Genomic DNA, 4,079 nt, shown 5'->3' with positions numbered 1-4,079 from the left:
ACTATTTTGTGGGGAACAAATAAAAGTGTTGCACTAAATATGGTAAAATGTTATACATTGCTATTTGTATTATAAAATCCATTCATTAAAAACATTCATATATATGTTTAAGTATATATTATAAAATTAAAATAAATGTATTTTGAATGTATAGCATATTATTTTAATAAGGCAACAACATATGATAGATACGATAGGACAAAACAAATAAAGATGAATTTCTTATGAAGACCAAGATGGAAGCCATTCATTAGTTGCAACCTCAGACTCCTGCTATTGATTAAGACGTTAAATAGCAGACAAACTTGATATCCTTGATGTTTCTGATTGCTTCGCATTATTGCGGTTAAAAATATAGATTTATTGATACATATCAATTCTGAATATTTAAAAAAAGTACTAATAATCCTTTAATACTCAATTTCCGCAGTATCAATACAAGTACAGATCATGATCTGGTGTTTTCAGAGCATCTCAGTTCACACTGAGCCTGACACCGTGTTGCTTCAAGCGCATCATTCTGCACACCGGATGCGCACATTGTAAGCGCTTCGTGTTAAAAAGTGCAAAGTGCAAAGTTATTGAGCCTTTCTTTTACAAGTTTTAAATTTCAGTTACTGTGCACGTTAAAAACTATTTATAGTCTTTTCTACGCCCGTGTTTTGTTCTCACAGACACCCGGTAGCAAGTAACAAAACAACATTAAACTCCGGCAAGAAGGTAAAGTCCTTTTTGCAAAATCATAGACATGTATTTACAAATCAAGTATAATGGGAACACAGAATGATCTTGGAGAGAGCTTTACTGAGCTGACTTTTGTAACCGAACGCGAGCAGGGTTTAAAGGCTGACCGAATGACTGACAGCCACAGCGGAGAAAAGAGTTTGTGTGAATTTTAATGTAAGGACTTAAATATTCATATGTAGCTCATATTAAGCTATCGTATGGCTTCAGAAGTAACACAGAATAATTCGCCCTCTCTGACCGATACCGAGAAAAATGGTACTATCGGAGCCGATACCCGATATGAATATCGGATCGGCGCATCCCTACCGGAGACCCTATTATAACACTTAAACATGATTTTCATGATATGCCACCTTTAAAGGGGTCATGATGTGTTTTATCACTTCATCACTTTAAACGCTTGATAAGAACCATTTAATAATTCATCGTCAAATCCTTGTTCGAATTTGAATTTCATTTCACTCAGTGAGTTTTTTCCTTCATTTCTGGCAGTTGACAGAGACGTCCTCGAGGTACGCGCGGAAGATCTCGGGGACCACGGCTCTGCAGGAAGCCCTGAAGGAGAAACAGCAGCACATAGAGCAGCTCCTGGCTGAGAGAGACCTGGAGCGGGCCGAGGTCGCCAAGGCAACCAGCCATATCTGCGAGGTGGAAAAAGAGCTGACGGCACTGAAGGCCCGACATCTGCAGGTGTGACTCACACATATAAACACAACACTTATATGTGCAATTCATTTACTACAGTTACTCACAAATATAAACTTACACTCTCCATTTAACACTGCATTCAAATGAATTTCTGAAGAACAATGACCTTTTCTCATATCTCTTTCAGTATGCAACAGAGGGAGAGAGCAACCTACAGCAAGTCCGAGCCCTGCTGGCAAGCACACAGAAAGACAGAATGGAACTGACCAATCAGCTTGAGGAAGAGAGAAGGTACAGTTTTGCTTGTACATTCTAGCCTCACATATATTGTACAATAGTATCCTAACATTTACTGTAGTTCAGTTTAGTTGTTTTTGGTGCACTAAATATTTCCTTTTTAATTTAAAAGTTTTAATTAAAAAACATAAATAAGGTGCTTATTGAAGAGAGTGGGGTAGCTGGGACACTTCTTAAGTTGTCCCCTAGACGAGGAGTAATAACAGACATTTCAGGATGTATGTTACCCTATAAAATTAGAAGGCATATTCATCAGTAGTTCTCAATGGGGGATGCCTTTGAGTGAAAAAGGCTAAAAACACTGGTCTATATCATAGGCCCATAGAAAGAGCTATGGAGTGATTCAATGAGGGATGAGTTGGATCAATGAGAATACCTATACTATGTTTAAAATAAATATTATCTGCACACCGGATGCGCACATTGTAAGCGCTTCGTGTTAAAAAGTGCAAAGTGCAAAGTTATTGAGCCTTTCTTTTACAAGTTTTAAATTTCAGTTACTGTGCACGTTAAAAACAATTTATAGTCTTTTCTACGCCCGTGTTTTGTTCTCACAGACACCCGGTAGCAAGTAACAAAACAACATTAAACTCCGGCAAGAAGGTAAAGTCCTTTTTGCAAAATCATAGACATGTATTTACAAATCAAGTATAATGGGAACACAGAATGATCTTGGAGAGAGCTTTACTGAGCTGACTTTTGTAACCGAACGCGAGCAGGGTTTAAAGGCTGACCGAATGACTGACAGCCACAGCGGAGAAAAGAGTTTGTGTGAATTTTAATGTAAGGACTTAAATATTCATATGTAGCTCATATTAAGCTATCGTATGGCTTCAGAAGTAACACAGAATAATTCGCCCTCTCTGACCGATACCGAGAAAAATGGTACTATCGGAGCCGATACCCGATATGAATATCGGATCGGCGCATCCCTACCGGAGACCCTATTATAACACTTAAACATGATTTTCATGATATGCCACCTTTAAAGGGGTCATGATGTGTTTTATCACTTCATCACTTTAAACGCTTGATAAGAACCATTTAATAATTCATCGTCAAATCCTTGTTCGAATTTGAATTTCATTTCACTCAGTGAGTTTTTTCCTTCATTTCTGGCAGTTGACAGAGACGTCCTCGAGGTACGCGCGGAAGATCTCGGGGACCACGGCTCTGCAGGAAGCCCTGAAGGAGAAACAGCAGCACATAGAGCAGCTCCTGGCTGAGAGAGACCTGGAGCGGGCCGAGGTCGCCAAGGCAACCAGCCATATCTGCGAGGTGGAAAAAGAGCTGACGGCACTGAAGGCCCGACATCTGCAGGTGTGACTCACACATATAAACACAACACTTATATGTGCAATTCATTTACTACAGTTACTCACAAATATAAACTTACACTCTCCATTTAACACTGCATTCAAATGAATTTCTGAAGAACAATGACCTTTTCTCATATCTCTTTCAGTATGCAACAGAGGCAGAGAGCAACCTACAGCAAGTCCGAGCCCTGCTGGCAAGCACACAGAAAGACAGAATGGAACTGACCAATCAGCTTGAGGAAGAGAGAAGGTACAGTTTTGCTTGTACATTCTAGCCTCACATATATTGTACAATAGTATCCTAACATTTACTGTAGTTCAGTTTAGTTGTTTTTGGTGCACTAAATATTTCCTTTTTAATTTAAAAGTTTTAATTAAAAAACATAAGTAAGGTGCTTATTGAAGAGAGTGGGGTAGCTGGGACACTTCTTAAGTTGTCCCCTAGACGAGGAGTAATAACAGACATTTCAGGATGTATGTTACCCTATAAAATTAGAAGGCATATTCATCAGTAGTTCTCAATGGGGGATGCCTTTGAGTGAAAAAGGCTAAAAACACTGGTCTATATCATAGGCCCATAGAAAGAGCTATGGAGTGATTCAATGAGGGATGAGTTGGATCAATGAGAATACCTATACTATGTTTAAAATAAATATTAAAGGGGTCATGAACTGAGAAATCAAAATTCCCTAAATTAATATTCAGAGTGATTGGTTTTCATAATATTTCCTGCAGTCACCACACAGATTTAGGAAAAAAGCTAATTCTAGGACAATTCTAATCTAAAAATGGGCCATAAATTATTTACATGATTTTATAATTTGGTAATTCACCTGCCATGTAGAAAGTTTAATTTAATGTATTGTAGCACAAAAATGTTCACATTCTCTTAATCACAGCCAGCAGTATATATAATTGTGTATCATTTGCTCGATTAACAGAGACATCCACTGGTACATCTTAACCTACTCTTCACAAAAAACAGTCATGGATATTTCACAGCCATGAATGACAATACACCTGGAAATAGTGTATTTCTACAATTATATTTGATAATTAAACACTTGT

At 37.9% G+C, this 4,079-nt stretch overlaps 1 protein-coding gene across 1 annotated transcript in view; it reads left to right on the top strand.

Annotated features, from left to right (window-relative positions):
* Positions 1 to 4,079, top strand: part of LOC107600781 (CAP-GLY domain containing linker protein 2) — a gene marked incomplete at its 5' end in the record, with an annotated part of 53,635 nt that overhangs the window by 28,386 nt on the left and 21,170 nt on the right. The window contains 2 exons of the mRNA XM_016292749.1: positions 1,240 to 1,437; positions 3,158 to 3,261. Coding sequence (XP_016148235.1) covers positions 1,240 to 1,437; positions 3,158 to 3,261 — 302 coding nt within the window. The remainder of the gene's footprint in view (positions 1 to 1,239; positions 1,438 to 3,157; positions 3,262 to 4,079) is intronic.

The sequence above is a fragment of the Sinocyclocheilus grahami genome, unplaced genomic scaffold (genome assembly GCF_001515645.1).
Source record: "Sinocyclocheilus grahami isolate Dianchi unplaced genomic scaffold, SAMN03320097.WGS_v1.1 scaffold291.1, whole genome shotgun sequence".
NCBI lineage: Eukaryota > Metazoa > Chordata > Actinopteri > Cypriniformes > Cyprinidae > Sinocyclocheilus > Sinocyclocheilus grahami.
The sequence above is the reverse complement of the archived record's forward strand: the minus strand, read 5'-3'. Positions and strand labels throughout refer to the sequence as shown.